Consider the following 25239-nt stretch of genomic DNA (forward strand, 5'->3'; position numbering starts at 1 on the left):
CCCGATGCATCTTCGCCTCCTTTCTTGCAAAGTTAACTGCTGTGATGAGGGGAGTTAATAATAATCGTGCCACCAGTTCAAGTTGTTCTCTTCACTTTTTTTTTTATTTCTGGAGTGCATTTTAAACAAACAAATGCAGACAACCCTGTTTGCCAGCTAGGAAGAGAAAAACCAGACAAAAAATAATAGCAGAGCAATGACTGTTTCTTTCTGTGTTAGCTTAAATCCCCCCCCCCCTTTTCACTACACGGTGATAGGCTCCCACCTTCAATGTTTGCCTGTAATAAATCCCACATGGAGTGGGGCATCACACACACACACACACACACACACACACTCACACACACACACACACACACACACCCGTACAAGTGAGTGGCAATGGCTGAGAGTGGACTGGACTGAATCCCAGCCCAGCACCTCATCCATAATACCTGCTGGCTGCCTTAAGGTGGACCTCAGGGTCCAGGGGGAGGAATGTCTGCCCCCCTCTAGCTCTCTGTCCATCTTTCTTAGTTTTTTTATTTTTTTTAATTTTAATTCCATTTATATCCCGCCCTTCTCCGAAGACTCAGGGCGGCTTACAAGCTTAGCAGTAGCCTTCATTCTATGTATATGCCTGCTTATTAGGGCTTTCACACACACCCCAAGCGGCATTATTACAAAGTCAGCTTAATTGCCCCCAACAATCTGGGTCCTCATTTTATCTACCTCGGAAAGATGGAAGGCTGAGTCAACCTTGAGCCTGGTGGGATGCGAACCTGCACTAATTGCAGGCAGCTGGTGTTACTTAAGGAGTTCTTGGCTTTCAGAAAAGGGAGCCGTTTGCTACCTTCCCCTCTGTGCCATCCCTTGTAATTTCAGAACGTTTGTAGGCTGATATCAGAATAAAAGAGTTGGAAGGGACCTTGGAGGTCTTCTAGTCCAACTCTCTACTCAAGCAGGAGACCCTATACCTTTTCACCCATTGTACCACTTTTAGGATATGGCAACCTCCGAGTACCACCAGTCGCCTAGCAAGGGGTCAAAAACGTGATGACCAAAAAAAAAGGGGGGGGGGAAAGTGATGAAGTACAGGTAGTCCTCGACTTACAACAGTTTGCTTAGTGGCTGTTTGAAGTTACAATGGCACTGAAAAAAGTGCCCCCCTAAGCCACAGCTGAGCAAGACACCTGCCTGCCCACCCAGCGGCGCTCTTCTGTCCGAGGTTTTCATTGTTGTGAGCATTTCTGTTAAGGATTGGCAGCGGGGGGGGGTGGGGGGGGGTTGGTTTTTATTTCCCCCTTCTGCTGGGTGGTTGCAGCAGGTTTTGGTCACTTCACATGACCCCGGGACCCTGGGACCGTCATAAATATGAATCACTTGCCAAGCATCTGAATGTAAATCACAAGACCCTGGAGATGCTGCAACATTCCAGCTGATCGGCGCTTCTTTTGGGCTCAGAAGCGCCAGGATCAGCACCAAGCTCCAACTGGAGCCTGGTGCTGATTCTGGTGCTTTTGCTGAGCCCTGACAGCCCTGCAGCTCCAGCCATGTTTCGCTCAGGCTTGTGCGGTGCTGCCACCGGTTCAGCTCATTCCCCTCCCCCGCTACCACTTTTCTAGGATGGTTGCGTACCACCTGCCAGGTGCCAATGTACCACAGGTGGTACCCATACCACTGGTTGAATAGCCCTGCCCTATACCATTTCACAAGTGGCTGCCCAGTCTCTTCTTGAAAACCTCCAGTGATGGAGCACCCACAACTCCTGAAGGCAGGTTGTTCCACTGGTTAATTGTCCTCATGGTTAGGAAGTTTCTCCTTAGCTCCAGGTTGCTTCTCTCCTTGATGAGTTTCCATCTGTTGCTTCTTGTCCTCCCCTCAAGTCCATAGACCAATACCGGGCCGCAGCATGCCAGCAACCGGTCCACACAAACAAGCAAAGCCCCATCCACGAGATGCAGGCAGCATATAAAACCACGGAAAAACCTCTCTCCACAGAACTGGTCCTGGTGCCCAAAAGGTTGGGGAACTCTGCTTTGGAGAACAGCTTGACCTCCTCTTCTCTGTGACAGCCCCCCAGATATTGGAACCCTGCTGTTATGTCACCCCCCCTAATCCTTCTTTTCATTAAACTACTAGACATACCCAGTTCCTGCAGTCGTTCTTCGTATCATCTTGATGCTATCCCTCTGTTGACGCAGCTTATCTTTATTATTAGACTTATATACCGCCCTTCTCCCGTAGGACTCAGGGCGGTTCACAAGGTTTTTAAAATAACAATACAACAATTACAAAAATTAAGAACAGTTAAAATGATTACATTTAGACCTTGAATAAATATAAAACCCCAATTAAAATCCAATTAAAACCCCAATTGATACTCTCAGTCCAGGCCAGAAAGCTCAAAGAGCCAAGTCTTCAGGTCCCGGCGGAATGAGCGAAGGTCAGGGGCAGTCCTAAGCTCTATGGGCAGCTGGTTCCAAAGGGCAGGCGCACCCACAGAGAAGGCCCTCTCCCTGGGTATTATCCGCCGGCAATCTTTTACCGGCAGTACCCTGAGAAGACCCTCCCTGTGGGAGCGCACAGGATGAAGGGAGCTTGATGCCGGCAGCAGGTATTCCCTCAGATATCCCGGACCCAAGCCATTTAGGGCTTTATAAGTCATCACCAGCACCTTGAATCTCACCCGGAGGGCAACCGGAAGCCAATGCAGCTCACGGAGCAGAGGTGTTACATGGGAGTATCGGGAAACCCCCATCACAACCCGCGTGGCTGCATTCTGCACCAGCTGAAGCTTCCGAGTGGTCCTCAAGGGCAGCCCCATGTAGAGAGCGTTGCAGTAGTCCAATCGGGAGGTCACGAGTGCATGAGTGACTGTGTTCAGGGCATCTCGGTCCAGGTAGGGCCGCAACTGGCGCACCAGGCGAACCTGGGCAAAGGCCCCCCTGGTCACGGCTCCTATATGGTCTTCAAAACTGAGCCGCGATTCCAGGAGGACGCCCAAGTTGCAAGCCCTATCGACGGGGGGTAACACCTCACCCCCCATCATTAAAGGTGGAATGAACTGGTTAGTCTGAGATGCACAGCCACTCAGTCTTGGTGGTCTTAGGACTGCGTTGACTTTTTTGGCATCTGCGGACCACTGTTGGTTCATACTTAAGTGATTGTCCATGATGTTCACATCGCCTTGGTCATCTCAATATTGAATATTAAGATATATCTCTTCGGGTCGTCCTTCCTTTCAGCTGAGAAAGTAGGATCCTGCGTATTTTTCCCCATTGTCAGCATTTTTGACTTGCAGTGTTGATGCCGGCCCTGCCATTCCTACATTAACTTACCTAAGCAAGCAGAAGTTAAGCAGATACCCGCAACACTTAACCAGGGGGCTCTTTCACAAGACCGTTTTTTTAATTTTCTGGGTGAGCTGAAAAGTCGCTGACCTACTTGCCTGCTCAGTCGCTCCTCCTTTCTGCTGCATCTGTCGAGTTAAGCCACCGGTTTCCAGAAAGCCTTTTTTTACCCCTCCAGGGTTGCTCGTCTCAATTTAGCAGGTGGGGAGATTGGGTAGAACATCTGCCTTTTCTCTTCTGCTGCTGCTCAAACACCGTCCTGGCCGTCCTTGGCATGTTCCGGTCTCGCTCTTCTTGTTAGTTCTTTGAAATGTTCAAAAATCCCATTATACGTGTTTCGTTAAGCTGGAAGCTCGTCTTGGGAAAAGCAGCAATGGGAACTCCAGAGAAGAGGAAAGAGTAACCATTTGAGGAGGGGGGTGGAGGAAAAGCAGACGTGGACTTGCTGCTGCTGGCATGGAAGCAGAAGAGGGGGAGCCCTGCGAGGGTCAGCCTGGCTGCCGGATCCACCATGGGGGACCCTCTCAGCTGATGAAATCCCCACTCATGAAAGGGGGGGGAGGAGGGGTTTGAATTGATGGGTTACATTTTCTGCCCCACTGGCAGGGTTGCTTTGATTGGGGTTCCTGCCCTGGGCAGAAGTTGGATGCAGAGGCATCCAGGCCTCTTGTGGCTCAAGGAAGGGACCCCAAAGCAAAAGAACATCCCACCATCCTATTTCCTTGGCTTGAAGTCACAGCTGCCCCCTGAATGCTTGGACAGACTCACCAAAAAGCAAGCACAAAACGCTGCGCTGAAATCTCTTGAAGGTGCTTGCAAAACTGTTGCTTAATTGCAAGGATGGCAGTTAGGGGCCTGGGGGCTCCCTTTGGGAAGCTCCACCACCAGATGGAGTGGGGAATTAGATCTGAAGGCAGATCAGGCCCATTTCTGGAGCAGGGCAGGCACCGCTTTTGAAGGCGTTCCAACCCCGAGGCGGTTCTCGGGAGCTGCAGGGATGAGGAGGGGGGGAAGGGAGGGAGGGGGGTCCAGCACCCTCTGGGACCACCCGTTTCTTTGAAGATGAAAGAGAAGCTGGGCCAGGAAAAGGGGGGGTGTTCGCTCTGATCCAGAGGAGGATGTGGCTCGGTGGACGGCCATGTCAAAACGTCTCACTCTTGGCTGGCTGGGTCCTCACCGGCTGCCAAGTCAGAGCCCAAAAATGGCCCAGAGGCTGACCCTGACCTGCGGCCCATTCACACGTCTTGTACTTAACTGCTGAGCAAATGAGAACCAGGAGAACAGACAAAGTGTGTGTAAAGGGCAATGTTAACAGACTTAACAAGAGTTGGAAGGGACCTTGGAGGTCTTCTAGTCCAGCCCCTTGCTCAGGCAGGAAACCCCCGTACCATTTCAGACAAAGGGCTGTCCAATCTCTTCTTAAAAACTTCCAGTCTTGGAGCACCCACAACTTTTGCGGGGAATGTTGGCATTTGACTGTTATTGCCAGCTTTCAGAAGGTTGCTGAAAATAGCCTCACCGTTAACATGAAATTAAAAATGTTTATTTCTTTGTTTTATTTTTATCCAATGACTGTGTTTAATTAAGTGCCCTTCTCATTGCTTCTCATTTTCTGTACTTTTTCCCATTTCTGTTTTTGCTTCCCTATGTTGCCTGCAGGCACCTGGAGCTATTTCAGCTGGGGAGATCAGAGTATGTAACGGCTTGCTCCTTCCTTCCTTCCTTCCTTCCTTCCTTCCTTCCTTCCTTCCTTCCTTCCTTCCTTCCTTCCTTCCTTCCTTCCTTCCTTCCCTCTGGCCCTGTGGCTGCCCAGGATCCAGGCTGGTTATGTGTGGCAGATTCACGCACGGGGTGGGGAAGAGGGGCCGGAGCTGATTAGCACTCATTATCTGGGCTTTGTTAATTTCGCACTGGGGTCAGGATGCCCAAGGAAGGGCAGAGGAGGAGCTGTCTCTCCTGTTAGCATCTTGGGTATCTTTGTTCCTAGAAATGCAAGTCTCGGCCCTCCCGAGTGAACCAGACAAGAAACACAACTAGACAGGCTAAATTTACTTTATTGTAAGGCTGCAATACCAGAGTCCTACCACCACTTTTAACTGCCTGATCCATTAGGGCAGGTCCTTCCTTCCTTTCTTCTGGTGGTTCTCTGGGCAGTCCTTCTTCCCCTCATCCCCCGAGGCCATCCATCTTGCCAGGTGGAGCCACTGCCCTCTTCCACCTCCCCCTGGCCCTCTGCCATGCCTGAGTTTTCCCCTGGGGAACCCTGGGATGGGTGGGGGCCGATACTGGTCTGGCGAGATCAGTTACATGGCAAGATGTTACAAGATGCTCTAGACCAGGGGTAGGCAACCTTGGCTCTTTTATGACTCGTGGACTTCAACTCCCAGAATTCTTGAGCCAGCCACGCTGAGGGGAAAGGGAGAGGTTTCCAAGCTGAGCCGTGCTGGCTCAGGAATTCTGGGAGTTGAAGTCCACGAGTCATAAAAGAACCAAGGTTGCCTACCCCTGGCCTAGACCTTGTTGGCTAGTTTATAATTTGCCCGCTAGAAGGAAGACTTCAAAAGTGACTCCGGCTTGATTTAAAATGCCCCAATGTTGGTGGTGTCTTGAGAATGGTGCAGTTTCTGGGCAGCTGGACAACTCCTTCACCTCTCCTGTTTAGGAGGAGTGAAAATGCCAAAGGGACGCAGAGGGTATTTCTAATAAATCTGAGGAGGGCCTTGGGGTCTCCTGTGACCCAGTCAGATCTTTCTGTTTGTAGAGGCTCTCCCCATGGCATGAAGCAAAATGTTGCTACGGGTTTATGATTTTTACGGAGAGTTTTTAGATAAAAGACAAATGCAGAAATATTTAAAGAAAACAGAAAAGAAAAAGTGCAGAAAACAATACAGAGAAAAAGAAAGAAAGAAAGAAAGAAAGAAAGAAAGAAAGAAAGAAAGAAAGAAAGAGAAAGAAAGAAAGAAAGAAAGAAAGAAAGAAAATAAAACCCAGAAAAAGATAAAGAAGCATCTTCTGGCCTTGATAGCAATTAGAAACTCATTCATTAGCTTTCCTCTTTCCTTAACATTACAGTAATCCCTTCAGGTTTTTTTCCCAGTCATCGAGTGCAAGAAATCACTCTTGCACTTTTCAGCAAAAAGTCCACCAAAGGTTTCCAATCTTTTACAAATACTTACTGTTTTATCACTGACCAAAGAGGTCAGTTTTGCCATTTCTGCTAAATCACAGCCCTTTCCTCCTCTGTGGGTATTCTTTATATTTCTCCATCTCTGTGCAGGTAATAATCTTGCTGCAGTTACCGTACATAAAATCCGTTTTCCATAAATCTTATCCTCTTGGCTGTCCATAAATCTCAATAAGAAAAATTTCTGCTTTTAGTCTGGAAATCCAAGGATATGTTGCCTGCAAAGTGGTGGTATTACAAGGGGAACTGGGTGCAGATTGTGCTTTATGTTAATGGTTTTTAAATGCTTTTTAAATTATTTTTGTTGATATCTTTCTGGTTATTTTGTTGTATTGTTTTCTGTGTGGGGTCCTTGGTGCTCTCCGAGCTTGGTTGTTTTCTTGCAGACGTTTCATTACCCAATTAGGTAACATCATCAGTGTTAAAGGGAGGGCGCGGGGGGGGGCGGTTTGCTGTCTTTTTTATGTTTTTAACTTTCTACCTCGTTCAGTCACATGTGAGATGGCCAGCTATATAAATTTAACAAGCAAAGAACATCTACAGCCCTTTGATGGAAGTGGGATAATTCTGAAACGGGTCTTATAACACCTCTCTCACTGAACGGAAGGAAGAACTTTGCTGTCTCCGAGGACAGGAAATATACCAATTTGAGGGCCTCGTTTAGGAAGGCAAATATAATCTCATAACAGACAGAGGCCTGGGGTCAAGATTCCCATGACTGGAGGTAACATTGCAGTTACCTGAAAAGAAATCCTGGGAAAGAGTGGGCGCCTTGTATGTTAGAATCACCTGCAGCTGCTCAGAAGTCTAAGCCAGGGGTCTCCAGACCTGACACCTTGAAGTCTTGTGGGTTTCAGCTCCCAGAATTCCCCATCCAGCATGGCAGTTGAAGTCCACAGGTCTTAAAAGTTGCCAGGTTTGGCAACCGCTGGTTTAAGACAGGGGTAGGCAACCTTGGCTCTTTTATGACTCGTGGACTTCAACTCCCAGAATTCCTGAGCCAGCATGACTGGCTCAGGAATTCTGGAAGTTCAAGTCCACGAGTCATAAAAGAGCCAAGGTTGCCTACCCCTGGTCTAAGAGGACGACCTTAACTGTTTGGTATAAAGCAACTGCCTTGAAATAAATGTAGGGATGACTCCAAGCAGTCCTGCCCTGCTATTACCCACCCATCCAACCAAGGAGAGGTGGGTGGTGTTTTCCAACACCAAATTGCAGGTCTTTAAAGTCCTCCATCGTCATTCCATCGTTCCTCTTTGAAAGAGCTGCAGTTGTTATCCCCAGCACGTGCTGGGATGCAAACTCTGCCAAGCATGCCTAGAGAGATTCTCCGTCATCCAGGTCATGGTTGTCCCGAAGGTGCTTTTTCAAGAGGCAACTGGACTTCCTTGTTGTTGTTTTTGAAGACGTTTCGCTTCTCATCCCAGAAGCTTCTTCAGCTCTGACCAGATGGTGGGGAATGGAAGGATTTATACTCCTTGCAGACAGCTGGTCATTTGCCTTCTTTTAGAGAGTCCACAACGACCAGCAGTCTGCATGGGGCATAAATCCTTCCATTCCCCACCATCCAGTCAGAGCTGAAGAAGCTTCTGGGATGAGAAGCAAAACATCTTCAGAGTAAAACAAGAAAGTCCAGTTGCCCTGAAACAAGCACCTTCAGGTCTGCCAAGCATGGGCTTTCCAGGATAATTCAGGACTTCTTCTACTAACCATTTTCTTCTTCAGAGGGTAGAGGAAGGAACAACGTCATCAGCTACCAAGGAAGACTTAGTTGACACAATAGAAGTAAATGAAAGTAAACATCCAGTAATTGCAGGAGCTGGGGATGTCTCGCCTAAGGACTAGGGGTGAACAGGATAGCAGTCTTCCAGTATTTGAGGGGCTGCCATATTTTATTTATTTATTTATTTAGATTTATATACCACCCTTTCCCGAAGGACTCAGGGCGGTTTACAGGGCATTTAAAAGAAAGTCAATACAAACGTTAAAACAAATTAAAAAAGATTAAATAGAACCCTGAGAAAATTAAAACCCAGTTAAAATTAAGATTAAAAAATTCTCAGCCTGGGCCAGAGAGCTCGAAGAGCCAGGTCTTCAGGTCCCGGCGGAATGAACGGAGGGAGCCAAGCTATTCTCCAAAGCCCCTGAAGGCAGGACAAGAAGCAAAGGATGGAAACTAATCAAGGAGAGAAGCAACCTAGAACTAAGGAGAAACTTCCTGACAGTGAGAACAATTAATCAGTGGAACGGCTTCCCTCCAGTAGTTGCGGGTGTCGTAACATTGGAGGTTTTTAAGAAGAGACCGGACAGCCACTCATCTGAAATGGTAGAGGGCCTTCTGCTCGAGCAGGGGGTTGGACTAGAAGACCTCCAAGGTCCCTTCCAACTTTATTATTCTGTTAATGCTAGGATTCTTGATTTTAAGGGAACAGCATTTCAGAAAAAAAAGGGTGGGGTGGTGTTAAAAAAGAGCAGTTATTCTACAGTAGGAAAAACAAATTAAAAAAGGATCACAGAAGGAGTAGGAGTTCCTAAAATAAAATGATATTGAGGGGGAAAACAGTTCCAGTGGGGGGGAAATTGTAGGCAGAAAAATCAGCTAATGAGGCTTCACAAAAAAGGTTCGGAAAAGCAAAAAAAAGAAGAAAACGACAGAGGAGATGAAAATAGGGGCAGGTCGCAGCTCAGGAGTGTAGAAAGCTAAAGCTCAAAATATGATGAGTTTTAGAATTTAAAAAAAAGAATTAAGGAAACCTTGAAGAACTAAGGAAGATTTGATTTCAACCCCAAAGAAAATTCTAGAAATGGCAATAAAGAGGTCACTCTGCAACCACCTTGAAAAATTAATTAATCAGAAGTCAACATGGATTTGTGAAAGAACAGGTGTTGCTAAACTAATTTAGACTGGTTTTTTTTAAAAAAAAAATCAGGTAGCTTCCTTTTTAGATTGAAGGTATGGTGTGGATATAATTCATCTTGATTGCGATGAAGCACCGAATAAAGTACCTCAACATGTTTTGATGAACAGCTGTGGCAGCCCAAGAGGAGGGTTAAGAGAGCATAGCAGAGCTGGCTTGAAAATAATAATTGTGTCAGGACCCACCCCAATCCACGTCTTAGGAAAACAAAAACTCTTGGAGGCAGTTCTAGTCCAAAAGGAATTTTTACTAGGACATGTTTGGTTGTGGAAATACAAGACGGGACCTGGTATTGTTTTACAGATTGAGACTTTATAAGGAGTTCCCGGTTCAACCCCCCTTCCCTCAACTCCATTTGGTCAGCCCCCCATCATTTACTTCGTGTCATCCCTTTCGTGGGGAAAAAGGGATCTTCCGATCTTTTACGGTTATTGCCTTCTTCCTTTACAGATTCAAATGGAGACACAGGCCAGATGCCTCCTTCCCTAACCCCCCCTTTTGTTCCCCCAGTTCAAAAGGTTTCCCTTGGTCTTTGAAATAACCTAAGGCAGGCTGAATCCACATCCGCTCCTCCTTCCTCGGGAGATGGCAGAATCCAGGGGCGGGGGGGGGGAGATAATGTTTTAAACATACATTTATGAATGTGATATAAATGGATTCTGACAAATTATCAACATCCCAGGCTTACCCACCATCTTTCGTCAGGCTAAAGTGAAGCTCTGCACGGGGTGCCACAGGGTTCGGTCCAGAGGCCTCTTTTTTAATATTTTTATTAATGATTTGGATGAAGAGGCAAAGGAAATGCTTACCAGCCTCCCAGATGACACAGATTTGAGTGGGTTAGCCAATCCCCTGCAACTCGTGTAATAGAACGAGGCAGAATCGCAAGAGCTGGAAGTGACCTCAGAGGTCTTCTAGTCCAACCCCCTGCTCAAGCAGGAGATCCTTTACCGTTCCAGACAAATGGCTGTCCAATCTCTTCTTAAAAGCCTCCAACGATGGAGCACCCACAACTTCTGGAGACAAGCTATTCACTGATTAATTGTTCTCAATGTCAGGAAATTTCTCCTTAATTCCAGGTTGCTTCTCTCCTTGATGAGTTTCCATCCGTTGCTTCTGGTCCTGCTTTCAGGTGCTTTGGAGAATAGGTTGACCCCATCTTTGTGGCAGCCCCTCAACTACTGGAAGGTTGCTATCATGTCTCGCCTAGTCCTTCCTTTTCACTAGACTAGACATGCCCAATTCTTGCAACCGTTCATCCTATGTAAAGGTAAAGGTAAAGGTAAAGGTTCCCCCGCACATGCGTGCTAGTCGTTTCCGACTCTAGGGGCCGGTGCTCATCTCTGTTTCAAAGCCGAAGAGCCAGCGCTTGTCCGAGGACGTCTCCGTGGTCATGTGGCCGGCATGACTGGACGCATCCTATATATTAGTCCCCTAATCATCTTTGTTGTTCTTTGCACTCTTTCCAGAGTCTGAACTCTTAGACGAGTCTCTAAATGATCTTGAGTGAATAGAGAAATGAAGTGAAAAGGGCAATATGAAATTTTAATACAGACAAGCTCAAAGCATTTCACTTAGGGGGGAAAAAAAGAAATCTACAGATAAAGAGAGGGGAATATCCAGATTATTGATAGTAGATGGGGAAAAAATGTTTTAGGAATTCACTGCAGATTGAACCAGGAGCCAGTAATATGAGGCTGTGGCACAAAGTGCTAGCTGCAGTTCTTGGTTAAACCAAGACCCAATTTCTAAATCATAGAAAATTATAGCTTGCTTTCTCCTGCTTTGGTCAAACTGCTTTTGAGTGTGGTGTGCAGCTTTCAGACCCTGACTGCGGGATTCAGACAGAGGCTTCAGAGAAGGGCAGGCAGTATTATTTAATTGACTAAATAAATAATAACGATGCAGGAAGTCTATTTCCTTTGAAGGGAGAGTGAAGGAACTGGAAAGTTTTCGTCTGTAGAGAAGGGGTGGGGAACGATGGCTCTTTTAAAACCTGTGTACTTCAACTCCCAGAATTCCCTAGCTAGCATAGCTGACAGGCATAGCTGGCTGGGGGATTCTGGGAGTTGAAGTACACAGGTCTTAAAATGGCCAAGGTTGGACACCCTGATCTAGAGGAAATGCCCAACAGGAAATAGGATGACATGTTTCAAATATCTTGAAGGATATCGTAGGAAAGGACAGAGTATAGACCTTTCCTGCAACATACCTGACTGGGGACATAAAATAATGCCTTTAAGGTGCCGGAAGCAAATTTGAGGGAATGTTGGGAAAATCGCCCTAACCCAAGAGCATTTTGCCAATAAGATGCCCGGCCTGGAAAGATGGCGGGCTTCCTTTTGCTGAGGCTAGAGTGGCAGCCCTCGTTAAGGGAGTTTCCCAAGCTGAGCATAAGGTGGACTAGATGACACTTTAGTGGCCCTCTCCAAAGTGGTGGGACATTCTACGGGACCGGCTCGTTCGCCATCAACCTGATAAAAGAAACGCTGCATTTTGAGGGGGAGGGGGAGTCCGTCATGTCACCAAGGTGATCTCCATTTTAAATTTCTCGAATCAGATCTGCTCAGCGGCTCTTCGCGCATTTGAAGAGTTCGCATTTGGGGGAGGGCGGCCCGTTCGATGTAAAAATATTCATGCAATAATGATATTCTTGCTGGAAGGAGCTGCCTTCATGTATAAAAATAATAATAATTCCCTTTGTGTAAATCTGGAAATTTCCAGGCAGTGAAATTGGCCCCTCCGGTGGGGAAGCTCATTAAAAGCGCTCCTTTCCATGCTGCTCCCCTCCTTAGTGTGGACAATCAAATTACTTCGCAGGTCCCTTTGAAGTCAGCCGCTTCCTCCCCCCCCCACTTGTCTGCCTTTGAATCCCATATAAGGACGCCTCTCTTACCTCGGGGAGGCCAAGAAGCGTTCTTTAGAATTAAATCAGTCAAGGGAGACCGAACATGCTAGGAATCTCGCTTCTCTCTGCAACTGAGAACTTTTACCCAAACATTGTTTTAACCTGCTGAAGACCAAAGAGGCAGAAGGAGCGGGGGGGGGGCTGGCCCCAGCATGCAAGATGGAGGGGAAGGGGCCGAATGCTTCACACCCCAAAGTCTCCCCTGAGCTGGCCAGGTGGCTCTGGACCTCTCCCCATCCTGGATCTGAACTGATCTGAAATGTATGGCTGTTCCCTCCTTGCTAAGGAGGAGGGGCTGGAGTCATTTTGATTTCTTCTCCGGTCTCCTCCTCCTCCTCCTCCTCCTCCTCCACACCCCCCCCCCAGCAGTGGGGCTGCCTGAAGGGTCCCTGTTTAGCCCTCCCCATGGAGGAGCAGGCAGACCCACCAACCCCACCACCTGCCCCCCTGGCCAGAGCTCCCCTCAGCTGGGGCTGGTGGGCCATCTTAGCCCCCAAGGGCTGAGGGGCAGGGGTGGAGCAAGGGGGGGTTGGCAGTGCTAAAAAACTTCAGAGATGAAATGTCTATGGAAATTCTCCATAGTTATCCAGGTCATGGTTGTTCCGAAGGTGCTTTTTGAAGAGGAATTTCCCCACCATCCAGTCAGAGCTGAAGAAGCTTCTTGGATGAGAAGCGAAACAGCTTCAAAGAAAAACAAAGTCCAGTTGCCTCCTTGAAAAAAAGTACCTTTGGGACATCCAAAGCCAGCCAAACACCCTGCACACTCCATGCTTCTCCTTCTGCACAGGAGTCAGCCTAGCAGCCCCCTTCCCTCTGCCGTACCCCACTTTTTGCTCAGAATAAAGCCAGCGCTGCCTTTGCCAAGGGTCCCTCTCGATATAATCAAGGTGTGAAGTTGGCAGCAAATTCGGCAGCACAGAGAAGGCCCCGAGTGCGCCATCTTAGCCCCTCCAACCTCCCAGATAAAGAGTGCCTGCGCTTCACTCTGAAACTGTTTGGGGTGCCCGCACGTGTGTAGTGTCCTCCATTTTGAGTTGGACCCAAGGCCCTGCCTGTCTACCCAACGTCTTGTGTCTCGCAGCTTCGGAAGGCCACGAGAGTGCCGTGGAAGACCGGGACAGTGACTACCGCAGCGAGACCAGCGCCAGCCTCCCCCCTGCCTACTGCACCACCTCCCAGCCCAACACTTTGGCACACCAGTTCCGGGGGGCCTCCCGTCTACAGCAGCAGGGGGTTTGCGTGGAGCCCCTCCGCGGCTACGCCTCGGACTACCACGAGCGGACAGGCATAAGGTGGGTGCTCTTTGGGACCGGTCTCCGAAGTGGCCAAGGAGCCCTTCCTAATATTCTGACTCAAGTGATCTGGCAGAAGAAAGAGGTTTTGTGGGCAAGGACCGGACACTAAGGACGTTCTTGGAGTCAAAACTTTTCTGCCCCGCAAACCCTCCTGCCCTGTGCAGGCTTCCTGAGTGCCCTTCAAGTGGTGTCAGCAAACCAAGATTGGGGGGGTGGTCTTTCACAGTGGGTGGACCCCTTCCTCTTGCAGAAGCCTCAAGGGAGGCGACTCATATTTTTCAGGAGCCCAATAACACTTGTTGTTTGGGGGCCTGGAGGATGAAGAAGGTGGGAAATTCTCCCTCTGTCAACTTCCAAATATTTTGCTACTGTTTTAGTAACATGCAAGTGTCCAGTTAGGAAGAATTATGAAATAATGTTCATGCTCGGCGCATATTTGAGGGCTCCTTCCAGAGGGTGGGAAGGTCCAAATGGACCTGAGAAACTTCCTCTGGATGTGACTCTCACGGGGCAAGGAGTGGAGCGAGCGAGCCACCGTTCCACACCCCAAGACCTGCTGCCCCTCACGGCCCCAGTCTGTAAGGTGGGTCTGGTCCCCCACTGGCCTCGGGGTCCGGTGGGCGCCTCAGGGCCCCGCTCTGCAGCTGGTCTGCCCTGCAATCACCTCCATGTCCTGTGGCGCAGCCCCTGGCCGCTCTCAACTTTTTTCGCTGCTTTCTATGCTTCCTGTCCCCACTTCGGCTCGGCCTTCTGAAGACGATACGGCAGCATAGACTCGACTGGGAGTGGCCGGACCGACCTGGAATCCGGATCGCATTCCAGCCGTGACCAGTCGCCAGCTGTCCCTAGAAAGCCGGCACTCCTTAGAGTTGTCGGATAGGTGGGTGGTGCTGCCACAGCCGCAGCTTCCATGTCGTGTGTCCTGTGGCATGGCTGTGCTTGGCGGGGCGGGACGGTGGTGGTCGTGAGCTGTCCCTGTGGTTGCATGGCCTCGTTGTTCTGTTGAAAGGCTGCCAGCGCTGCTCCTGTAGGTGTTCTTCTTTGGGGTTCTGTCTTGGGGTCCAAGTGGGTCTACAACAACTCACCACGGTACAACTTGCCGCGGAATAACTCGCCGCGGGACAAGAGTTCCACTAATATCAAAGAAATAGAATCATTAAAGAAAGGATGCCGAAGGAGGAACAAAATGAAACCTGAATGACAACAATTAAAATAATCTTTAACTAATTTAAATAATTAAATTTAATTATTGAATTGTCCCGCGACGTGTTGGCTGTGGCGAGTTGTGCCATTCCTGTTCCAAGTGGCCAAGCACTGAATGACCCCTTCAAATAGCGGCCTTAATTCAGCCCTGCATTGATTTACCTTTTGGCTGCTCCTGATAAGGAGCATGAGAAAATGTGCACGGATGGCTTATTGACCTTAGGCTTAGTTTAATAAATAGTGTGCTTTACTATTAAAGTATCTTAAGTAGTGGGTTATAGATACTGATTTGTGATAGTCCGAAGGCTACTGCAATTGGACTAATGATTTTTGTGGTTAGCTTGAGAGGTCTCGCTGCTCATCCAAGCAGCTTCATCATCAGAGCAATCCAGTTGGGCAGAAAGGTGTTGGAATGTACCAACTCCTGCTATGATTTGTGATAGGTTGTTTTTTTTTATAGACACTTCTAATAGGCCACTGTATTTAATAAATGCTTCTAAGTAATATATCACCGTGGTTATTCTGTTAAATTGCTGTACAGGTAGTCCTGGAGTTACAACTGTAGTTGGCCCTGCTCATTGCAGTCATAATTCTTGGTGGCAACAATGCGGGGCAGCCACCTGACCAACCCAATGTTTACCACCACCTGTGTCATAGCGGTCATTAAGCGAAGGCTGCTGTCGTTAAGTGAACCAGTTCTTTGCCACAGTGCAGAAATAACTGCTCCGTTTTGGCAAAAACGCCATAAATGTGTTCAGGTGCGGGTGGGATGCTGCAAAGATCTGTAAATGCAGCCTGGTTGTCGAATGACCGGAGGGGTGGGTGGGGGCGACAACTGTCTGAACTTCGAATCCAGTTCGTAAGCAGCGCCCAGGTAGGTCTGTCGGAACTTCCGGCCATCACTGAGCGACCGGTCATAAGTCAGGGACTTGCCATAGCATGCCTTGCTCAGTCACTCCACTGAGCCCCCCCAGTCTGGTCGGGGTTGGAATTGCCCTGGGAGTGGAGACCCCCCCCCAAGGGAAAGAGCCTGCTGAGGGAGGCAGGGGTGGTTTTTCATCCTGCCAGCACCCGGATGAAAAGGGTCGGGGGATTCTCCGGGAGAATCGTCCTGCGGGGGTCTGGAGGAAACCAGAACTGACCCCCATCCTTCGTGAGGTCTTCCCATCGTTTCCCCGAAGGGCAGCGAGAGTCTGGCCCTCCGCTCTTCTGCTGCTTCCTCGTTTCTTCTGCAGTTTTGTGAAACGATCATAATAAAACGAGTGCTTTCTAAACATGAAACGTGAGAATTGAAAGTACGTGTTTTAATTATTTTGTATTTGTTTATTTTTTATTCCTAAAAGTTCACGTATTTATATGTTAAAGATTTTTTCCCCATCTTTCTTGCCTTTTCCTTTCTCCCCCCCTTCTTTTCCGCCCCCTCCCCCCTTTTTTTTACATTACCAGTCCAGGATCTTTGATTAGCAGTGGGAAAGTCAGGATTATTCCTTTTGACCACGGTCTTGACCAAGAAGAATGTGTTGAGGACTATGACGAATTAGGCAAACAGTTAATAGAAGATTTTTTAGAAAAAAGGGCTAGAAACTGGCAGGAGATAAGGAGGCCTCGGTTCTCCAAACAGGGGCAGGGTAGCCATCTGAAAAACTCCAGGTCCTCACACAAGCTTTGCGTGGAATTAGAACGTCCCAGCGCTCTCTCCTATCCAGCGGAGTACGATACCATAGACAGGAGAAGAAAAAAGAAACGGAGAGACAATGAAGCGTGTGAGTGGAGAAGGCCTCCAATCAACGGGAGGCTGAGACTTCCCCACGAAACTGCCATTTCTGCAAGCAGCATGAAAATAAGAACCAAACGTGACGCAGGTTACGATGACGCTGATCTGTATAGCAGCAGCCCCTGTGAAGTTGGGGCACAGCAGCCTGGGTGTCGGGATTTGCTCCCCTACGGAAACACCCACCTGGTCCAAAGCAGCTGGTTCTCGGAGGGCCGAGAGAGAAGCCACGACCCTCAGCCAGGCCGTTTTGCGGGCGAGGATCCGCTGCACCCAGAAGAGGTGGACGGTTGTTTTCAGCCGTCTGGAGATCTCGAGGAACTGGAAGGCAGCAGCTGGTCTGAAGGTCTTCGGGGCTCTCCTGCTTCAGACGAGGAAGGGAAGGAACACGGGGCTTTCTTGCCTGTCCAAGCGCCAATGGAGGGAGACCTCAGTGCGGTGGACGAGCTGCAGTGCTTGGTGGAGACGGTGTCCGAATACCTGGCCGAAAAGGAGGAAGAGATTAGCAGTTGGGAAGCCTTTCCAAAGCAGGAAAGCAGGAATCAGGGCCTCCCCGTCCAGGTGGCGGAGGAGACGGACCAGGCAGAGCAGGCCGAGTCAGCCACTCCTGCGGAGGAGAAGAGCGACAGCCGAGGAGAGGTGCTATCGGACTTTCTCGGGGTGAAAGACACAGCCCAGTCCTTCTTCAGCTTCCTTACGGGGAAAGTGAGCTCGGGAAAGACGCTCCTCACGTCCTCCGTGGAGAAGTTCGTATCTTCAGCGGCTGAGACGGCAGATGCCCCCGCGAGGGACTCCTCAAACCAGCCTCATCCGGATGTGAAGGCGGAAAGCAGGACTGATCTCGGCTTGCCTGAAGAAGGGCTGGCTTCCCTTCCCGAGCAGAGTTGTGGAAAAGTTGCTGGTCCTCCCAGCGTGAATCTCCCACAGACCTCTGACGGGGATGACGAGGCTTCTCCGGCTCCCCCAGTCCTCGATTGTCGTGCAGATGATGCCGAGAGCCAGTCGGCCTTTCAGAAGACCAGCGCAGCTGTGAATTCTCTCTTGGGCATGTTTGGCTCTTTAAAAATATTGGCGGAAAGGAAGGAGCCAAAGAAAGAAGGAACAACCGTAGCGGCTGAACCGTTGCCTGTAAGTGGAGCTGAGGCCAGAGAGAAGCCTGGCGAAGAGGGCACAAAACCCAGAAGCTACTCCCTGGAAACAAGGAAGGAGGAACCAGCAGCTGGCCCCATGGGGGGCCTGGCACCCCCTGTCTCCAGCTCCTCTGCTGACGTTAGCCTGAACGTGGGTTTTGATGGCACGGCTGTTCCCAGGGGGCCAGTGGACTCTCCCAAAGTCCCCTGCCCCTCCTGGCGGCCGGATAAGGCAGATGAGGGAATCCCTCCGGAGCCTTTAGCCCTTCAACCTCCTGAGGACAAGGCGCGGGAAGGGCCGAAGGAGGCCGTCACTCAGCCTTCAGAACAAAGAGAATCTCCCATCAGTTTTTTGAGTCCTCTTAAAAAATGCTTCAGCCTGTTGCCACTTTCTGCTCCTGCTGACCCCCCGGCCAAAGAGGCGTCCTTGGGTGTGGGGAAACAGTGCAAGTCCGAAGACGATGTCAGAAAAGCGAGTCCCGCCAGCAGCAGAGCTCCCGTCCCGTTCCCTGAGAAGCTGCAGGTTTCCTTCCTGAGCAGCTTCAGCTTATCCGACAAACTGCAGGAGAAGAAGGAAAAAACAGGATTCTTCTCTGCGTTCTTGAAAGTTGCTTCAGCTGAAAACCCAGAAGCTGCCAAAGAGGGACATCCGGCGAGCAGTTCAGAGGGTCTCCAGGCTTTCTCCTCAAACTTTCCGCCAGAGTGTAAAGAGGAACTGAAGGGGAAACTGGAAGCTGGTCCTTTGGGACCAAAAAGTGGCCCTCAGAAGAAGGGGGTGGCTGCAGGCGCTTCAGAAAGTGCGGAGGGCAGACGTGGCCACGGTGACCCAAGCGATCATGATCTAAAGAGCGTTCCAGGCAGAGAAGGGGCAGCAGCCACAGCCACCTCCCAAGGTGGATCTGGCCTGGATCCGGTGGGAGAAAAACCAGAGGCTGCTAGTGGAGTCGGCAGGGTCAAGATTGTGGGTGATGCTCAGGACGGTTTCCTTTCGGGACTTTTCCGCTCTTCTCTGCCTGGCAGTTTATCTTCCAAGGAAGGACAAAATGCTCAAGACAGCACAGACATCCAGAAGGACCGTCCCCCACCTGGTTTGCTTTCTGGATTATTCAGATTTGGTTCAGGTGAAAACAGCTCTCTGGGTAAGGTGGACAAGCCAAATCTGAGCTTTCTGGGTGGTTTGGGGCAGATCTTTGAAAAGACTGTGGAGGAGACTAATTCCAGAGTGGGGGATTCTCACGTGGCACCCCAAACTCAAGAAGGCACCAGGGACCAAGAGGGTGCAGGCAGCTTCCTAATGAACTTCTTGCACCAGGCAAAAGAGAAGGTTGAAGAGAGAGTGGCCCAAACTCCCAAGATGAATGCCGGTTTGCCTAGCACAAGCAAGGAATCCATTGCCCTCCGCGAAGGATCCCTCTCTCTGAACAGTTCCCAGAAGAAGACAGATTTATCAACAAAGCCAGTCCTTTCTAGAAAAAATACAGAATCGCACATTCATCCAGGGCTTCCTCATGAAAAGTTGGATGGACTTCTCAGATGTTCCTCACAGAATGCCAGCTTGCTCAGCTGGTCAGGAGAACCTCCCACTTCAGAGGAGATCAGGATAGGCTCCACCTTGGATGGTGACTATGACCCCAGGGGTTATCCAGCAGAGATGGTTCAGACTTCTGTGCCTCTTTATTACATCTTAAAACAGAATCCCGTCTCTTGGGATGAGGTTCGGACCTGGTCAGAATCTAGCAACAACGTAATGAATTTGTGTAAAAGGGATGGGAATACCAGTCCAATCGATTGGAGAGCAAGTGAGAATTTCGATCCATCCATGACTAATTTTAATGCTGTGTCATGTAGATCACCTGATTTTTGTCTGAGGGAAAACGAAATGTGGGCAACTCATTATTTGAATGGAAGTCTTTCTCCACACAACTTCAACTGCATTCTGGAAGACAGGCCAATAGATTTAAGTTATTCATCTCCTTATGACGCTAATATGTGGGCCATAATTGATCAGGAGCCCATGAATATGGATGACCCATGGTTGTGCCACTGTCAGGAGTACCTGGATTGGCTGCTGCCGTTGCTGCAGGGAGTGTGGTGGCCATCAGAAGATGGTGATTATGGTTACTACATATATACCGATGGTCAGTATGTTTATTCTCTACTCACTGATTCTACCGGGCAGTATATTTACCTCTGCACTCCTGACCTTTATACCCATCTGGACAGCTGGGACTATGATCTCAAGTCCTCTTTGCAAATGGTTGTGATGGAAGGGGATGTGTTTTGTGGCTTCAAAGTGCCTCTTGAAGATGAGCTATTCTGGTCTGCTGAAGAGGAAGAGTTGGATGATTATTTTGTAAACAAACCTCTTGATTTGTCTGTAGCTTTTCAAGGAAGGGACAAGTTTATGGACGTAGAGACCTTTTCTCAAATGTTTGAGGAATCTGATTACTACCAGAAAGAGAAGCCTTTGGATTTCTCAGGGCACAGGCTTCTGAAACCTAACAGGGTGGGCTTTAGGCCTGAGGAGAAGAGGGAAGGGTATGTAGAAGATGCGCCCTTTGACCTCCGGGCGCATTTCAGGATGGCCTCCGGTGGGCTAAAGGAGGAATTCCAACCCAAGTCGCTGGATATGGCCCCTAGGACTTTTGTTTCAGAAAGCAGGCAGGCCAGACCACCTGGCCTTCAAATCTTTAAAGCTGCTGCCAAGTCTGATCTCCCACCAGTGTCTCTTGCCGAAGCACAGAGGGCTGAAGAAGATAAGAAAAGCAACAAGGTTGCCTCTTGGCTTTCCTCTTTGGGTGGGCTGATGGGTCAGGGTTCTGGGAAAGGCGAGATGCTGGAGGACACGGCAGTGAAGGACCAAGGCCCACAGTCAAAGTTTCCTGCAAAGGAAGCCAGGTCTAGAACACCACCCAGGAAGAAGGGACAACCTCAACCAGAACCCCTGCCTGTTTCCACTGAGGTTGCTCCATCTACTACCCGGAAGAGAGCTCCCCTACGCAGATCCACCTCTCAGTTCAGCCAGGGTCTCACGTCTGACCCATTAACCCAACCGGACAGCAATGCTAAGGCAACTCTAGGGTCTCTGGCAGAGCCTGAAAACAGTTGGGCAGTCCTGGGCCAAATAGCTGCTAAGGCCAAGGAGACTCTTTCTAAGAGTGACCTCAAAACAGATAGCCCCGGAAAAGACCCACTGGTCCCTACGGAATCAGGATTCCTAGGGCTCTTTAAAATGCAGGGAAGCAAGTCTCCATCGCCACCTTCCCCCACCTCTCAGCCAAGTCTGGTGAAAAATGAAAGCCAGAGAAAGGCAGAGCTCCCAGGCGCTCCGTCCTTCTTCGGCTCGATCAAAGACTTTTTCACCATAGAGCCAGCCCACTCCCCATCTGACACCCCTGTCCCACCACTCAGTAATGGGCAAATATCCCAGGAGCTTGCTCGGGAACCCACTAAGGGTCCTGCTTCTGAGGTGGGTGTCTCTTCAGAGCCACCTGGGGCAGATATTGCCAAGAAAGACCTCTTCCCTAAGGAACAGCCCCACAAAAAGGCCGGAGAGGATGTGGGCAGGGTCAAGGAAGCGCCACCTGCAAAGACTGAGCAGGCAGCCAACTTGCACCCAAGTTCTGGAACAGGGAGGCGCAGCCCACCACCGGAAGAGGGAGGCCTGCTTAGGAGCCTCTCTGGATTGCTGGGGGACTCAGCAGCAAGGAAGTCCAGTTCCCTGAGCACCAGCCAGTCCTTCTTGATGGACAAAGAGCCACAGGGAGTCCGGCCAGAGAAGGCCAGACAGCCATCTGAGGAACCTGGGTTCAGACTCCCCTTTGGCTTGTCCCAAGCTGCACCTCCAAAACCTCAGCAGACAACCAGCAGCTGGGATATCTTCTCTCTTTTCCCTGCCTCCAAGAAAGCCCCAGCCCCTGCCCCAACCCCGGCCCCTGTCCAGACCGCAAAAGGTCCAGAGACAGAAGGTTTGTTCAAGATCCCCTTCTCTGCCAAGAAAGGGCTTCCAGACAGCTCCAGCTTCAGCTTGTTCAGTTGGGCCTCCTTCCACCCTGAAGAACCACCGCCTGCTCCTGACAAAGGTCCTCTCCCCAAGCCAGCTCCATTGCAAGGAAAGGAGGAGCCACTCCTGGGGCCATCTGCTTCTGCTGACGCTGGCCTTGGAACAGCCAGGAAGCCACCCGTGGAGGAGAAGGGGGCCATCTCCGGTGTTATAGATGCTGTGCTGGGCAAGCAGGAAGCCTGTGGCTTGCAGAGCAGGGCAAGTGAAGGGGCTGAGCAGGCCGGGGAACGTGCCTTGGCAGAGCGACTTACGGCCAGCCCATCTCTCAGTGATGCAAAGGAAGAAGGCCAGCCGGTACAGCTTGATCCTGCCTGCGAAGGTCCTGAAATCCAGGAGGAAGGGACTTTCTCCCTTCCAGAAATTCCAGAAGTTCCAGAACAGCTGCCCCAGAGCTCATCTGAGTGGGATGAGAGGAGGGTGTCTTTGTCTGAGAAGGAAGCTGTTCCTCCTCCAAAACACTCGGGTTCAGTTTGTGTTCAGACATCTGTAGCCCAAAGGACAACTGCTCTCCGTGTCTCAGGCCAGGAGGTAGTACCGGAGACCCCGCAAGGATTTGGCCTTCCTTCCCATGCTGGAGCCCAGCAGGCTCAGGGCCAGAAGCCTCTCCCCACGGTCCCACCTGGGGAGCCGGATGGGTTGAAGGTGCCTGAAGAAGCTGCAAGTAACAAGTCTGTTCTAGATTCCTCAGTGGAAAAGTTTTCAAGCTTCTTCACCAAAATCAAACCCACGAAAACTTTCTCTGATTTTTTGGGCAGCCCGCTCCAAGCTCCAGATGCTCCTGGTTTGCGGAAGAAGAGCGCCTCCTTTTTTGGCAGCGCGTTTCAGCCAAGTGGGCCTTCCTCAACATTCACAGGCGGCATCTTTGGTTTTTCTAAAGGAGGAGTGGAACAGCCCCCTCCGAAAGCTTCGGTGCCCTTGAGACCTCACCGTGTGGACTCCGAGGTGAAAGAAGCGGCAGGCTCAGTTCCAGAGAAAGACCACCTCATCCAAGAAGAGGAGGCAACTAGAGAGGAGGGTTCAGAAGGAAGCCGTTCATGGAAGCAGCAAGTCAAGAGCCCTGGAGGGGTGCTGCTGGAGACGGAGGCCAGAAGTGGTGTGTTGAACCTGGCGGGAGAAAATTCCACAGGAACTCTCAAAATGGACCTGGAAACGGAAGCCAATCAAAAGCCGGACAGTTGCCAAGAGCCTGTGCCAAAGGCCCTGGATACCTTGAACTCAGAGGAGAGCCGAGGCTCTGAAGCGGGGCAAGGGGACTTCCTAATCTCTGAGGAAATGAGGGATGCTGATAGGTCCAGTCGAGGTCTCAACAAGGTGGTTGCGGCAGAATCAGCTGCGATGCTGGAAGAGGAGGCTGACCTTCCTACTCAAAAGCAACTGAATCTAGAATCCCAAACTGGCAACCTTCCTATTGGCCAGGAAGGTTGGGAAAACATGCCTGGGCTGGACGCCAAGATGGATGACAACATGAGCCAGTCAGGCTTGGATACCGTCGCTATGTCTGAACACGCAGCCACGAAGGCACAAGCGCAGGGTGATAGTGGTCCACCAAAGGGACGTGAGAGCTTAGGAGCAGAACCCGGAACGGTTCTGAATGAGACCCCTGATTTGCACCACGAGGGTGCGGACGCTATCCACAGCACGAAATCTGACCCAGGTGAGGAAGAGGAGGAGGTTCCACCCCCGAGTGAGGGACCTTTGGAAGCTGAGGCCCTGAGAAGCACCACGTATGATAATGGGCCTGCCGGTTCCCCTGCTGCAGAGGTTAGCAGCGCCACATCTGTATTTGAGATGTTAAGTCACCCCACTTGGCCCAAGTTCGGCTTTGGGTCTTCAACCAGCAGCATCAAACCGATGGGCTCCTTCTTCTCCCCCGCTTCAGCGAGCAAGACCGGTGCTGAGCCCGGTCTCGGCTCCGGCTTGAGCAGTGTGTCTTCCGTTCTGTTTGGTGGAGGAAGTGAGGAGAAGGTGGAGAAAGCCGGCAGCATCCAAGAGACGGTGTTTGGGAGGAAGCTGGACTTCTCCCTTCCTTGGCAGAAAGGCCCAAAGGAAAAGGAGGGCAAGAAGGCATCGGAGGCGCCACTGAAACCTTCCTCCAAGCCAGAAGCCCCGTCGACCAGTGGCCCACCCCGGCCCTCATGCAGAGCCGAGCAGGCATGGATTGGCCCCAAGGAGAGCGCAGACCACTTGGGGGATCTAGTCCCCGGCTCCAGCCTTCCATCCGTGGAGATGGACAGTTCAGGCGAGAAGTTCCGAGAGGCCAGAACTCTTCCTGCCGAGGTTGAACCTGGCCAAGGCCTGGAAGTTGCAGGTAAAGAGCAGGAAGACGACCTGAGGGCCGTTCCCCACGGCCCTCCTGCCCCGACCTTGGAAAAAGAAGCAGAAGACACGGCCTCTCTTCCTAGTCCAGCAGAGCAGAAGGACAGCGTCGTCGCTTGCCCACAAGCTGGGCCACGGCTGGTGGAGGAGAGCAGCCCACGACACCCCCCGGAGCACAGGCCAGTAGCAAATGCAGCCAATAAATGGAGGCGGCCGGTCCATTTATGAGCCAAGAGCCACATTCAGAGGCCTCTGACCCCTCCCTCTGGCCCCTTGCTGCTGCCCGTGGCCATCCCTGAGGGGGAGGTGAGGGGTGACCTCTAGCCTCGGCTTGTCCCCCTCCCAGCCCCCTCCCTCCCTTTCCTTCGCTTTGGGTGCTCCCCCTTTGTGTGTCGGTGAACAGCTTTGAACCTGGACTTTGTTTCATTTAGTCCTCACAGACCTGAGAGTGGGGAGGGGGTTTCTGAGAACAGCCCACAGCTCCCACTCTCCGGAAGAGGCCCTTTGAAACTCCTGCTGTGGAAAGACAGCTCTGCCCGTCTGCAGAGGGCTGAATTAGGGGATGTAAAATACTCACAGGTGAATCGGGAGCTGCAAATGCTGTCTTGGGGCACTTTTCCTCATGGCTGCCCAGCTGTGTCCAGTTGGGAGAGGCCAGCATGGCTGAGCAGTAGCTCTGCGAGGACTTGTTATGGAGGGGCCAAGGGTATCGGGCCGGGCCAGGCATCCCAGGGGTTCTCTGGTCTTCCCAGAGGGGTTCAGGGGTGTGAGCTGATCACTTCTGGGCCCATCCAGAGCTGCTGGCGCTGCTGGGCTGGGCATCTGGCTTCTGCTCTGCCTGCCCACAAGCGGCTCCTTGCCTCCCATAGCTGTGCGGATGAATCCTGTGGATCTCCCAAGGTCAGGCCCGCCGTGCTTGGATCCTGCGCAGCCCCCTCGCCTGCTCTCTTCCCCCTTCTCCACTTCCCTCCACCTTGCTAGCTGCAGCCGTGTCTTTTCCAGACCGCCAGGCTGGAAAGAATCCCGATTGGTAGACGTTCTGACTAGCCAACTCCAAACACCATTATGCACATCCCCCCCCCCCCCGCGCGTTGTCCATTCTGTTACCCTGGATCTGGC

General features: G+C 50.7%; 1 protein-coding gene across 1 annotated transcript in view; it reads left to right on the forward strand.

Moving 5' to 3' along the window:
• UNC13B (unc-13 homolog B) overlaps positions 1–25239 on the forward strand; it is a 163124-nt gene that overhangs the window by 47407 nt on the left and 90478 nt on the right. The window contains 3 exon segments of the mRNA XM_081321727.1: positions 13424–13634; positions 14394–14459; positions 14461–14517. Of these exon segments, the coding sequence (XP_081177853.1) occupies positions 13424–13634; positions 14394–14459; positions 14461–14517 (334 nt within the window).

The sequence above is a fragment of the Vipera berus genome, assembly GCF_964194415.1.
Source record: "Vipera berus genome assembly, chromosome: 2".
In the NCBI taxonomy this organism is placed as follows: Eukaryota; Metazoa; Chordata; class Lepidosauria; order Squamata; family Viperidae; genus Vipera; species Vipera berus.